Here is a 608-nt window from a genome sequence, read left to right on the forward strand (position 1 = left end):
TATTTTCACCCGATCTTTTCTTGCTTCATATTGATCCCGCAGCCTTTTCGGATGACTTACTATTCTAACGGAGTTCTCAAGGGATTGTCCTGTTACAATTACATTGCTTTCGATTGGTCCGCGACTAAGCGGAATATAGCTCGCTGAAATGATGATTTATTCTGTGATTCCCTACTCACCATTTGCACACGATACTGAGCCGGACGATAGTGTACAGTGACCGTCTGACATGTAGAAAATCATTTCCATTTCTGCGATTATTTGACATAGGCCATTGAGAGACTAATATTCGCCCCAGTTTATGCACGGCCCTATTGAGATCAAAAATTCTTTTTTCACTTTATTCAAAATGGATCGAAAATGAACGATGATCAAGTTGCGCAAAACAACGAAATATTGAACAAGAGTGCAAAATGTGAATGAATATCTCATTATAATGTCGAAAAGGTCTCCTATACAAAAATTCAACCAACCTTGTTCCATTTCAAGGGAGTTCCAGCATGGTGGCTTTCCTGTGTATTGAGATGAGCCATGACAACTTTAGATGCCATTTATTCCAACATGTACGGCTTTATTTGCCGCAAAAACTTTCCAGAACCTTCTATTTT

General features: G+C 39.0%; 1 protein-coding gene across 1 annotated transcript; it reads right to left on the bottom strand.

Annotated features, from left to right (window-relative positions):
- Positions 1-60: 60 nt before the first annotated feature.
- Positions 61-249, bottom strand: Tsp_15609 (conserved hypothetical protein; the record flags this gene model as incomplete). Its single annotated transcript, XM_003366882.1, has 2 exons — positions 180-249; positions 61-143 (listed from the first exon to the last, which is right to left on the bottom strand). Coding segments are annotated over exons 1-2 (153 nt in total), but the record flags the coding sequence as incomplete, so codon positions are not given.
- Between the last annotated feature and the right edge of the window lie 359 nt (positions 250-608).

This window comes from Trichinella spiralis (assembly GCF_000181795.1).
Source record: "Trichinella spiralis strain ISS 195 chromosome Unknown Scfld5247, whole genome shotgun sequence".
In the NCBI taxonomy this organism is placed as follows: domain Eukaryota; kingdom Metazoa; phylum Nematoda; class Enoplea; order Trichinellida; family Trichinellidae; genus Trichinella; species Trichinella spiralis.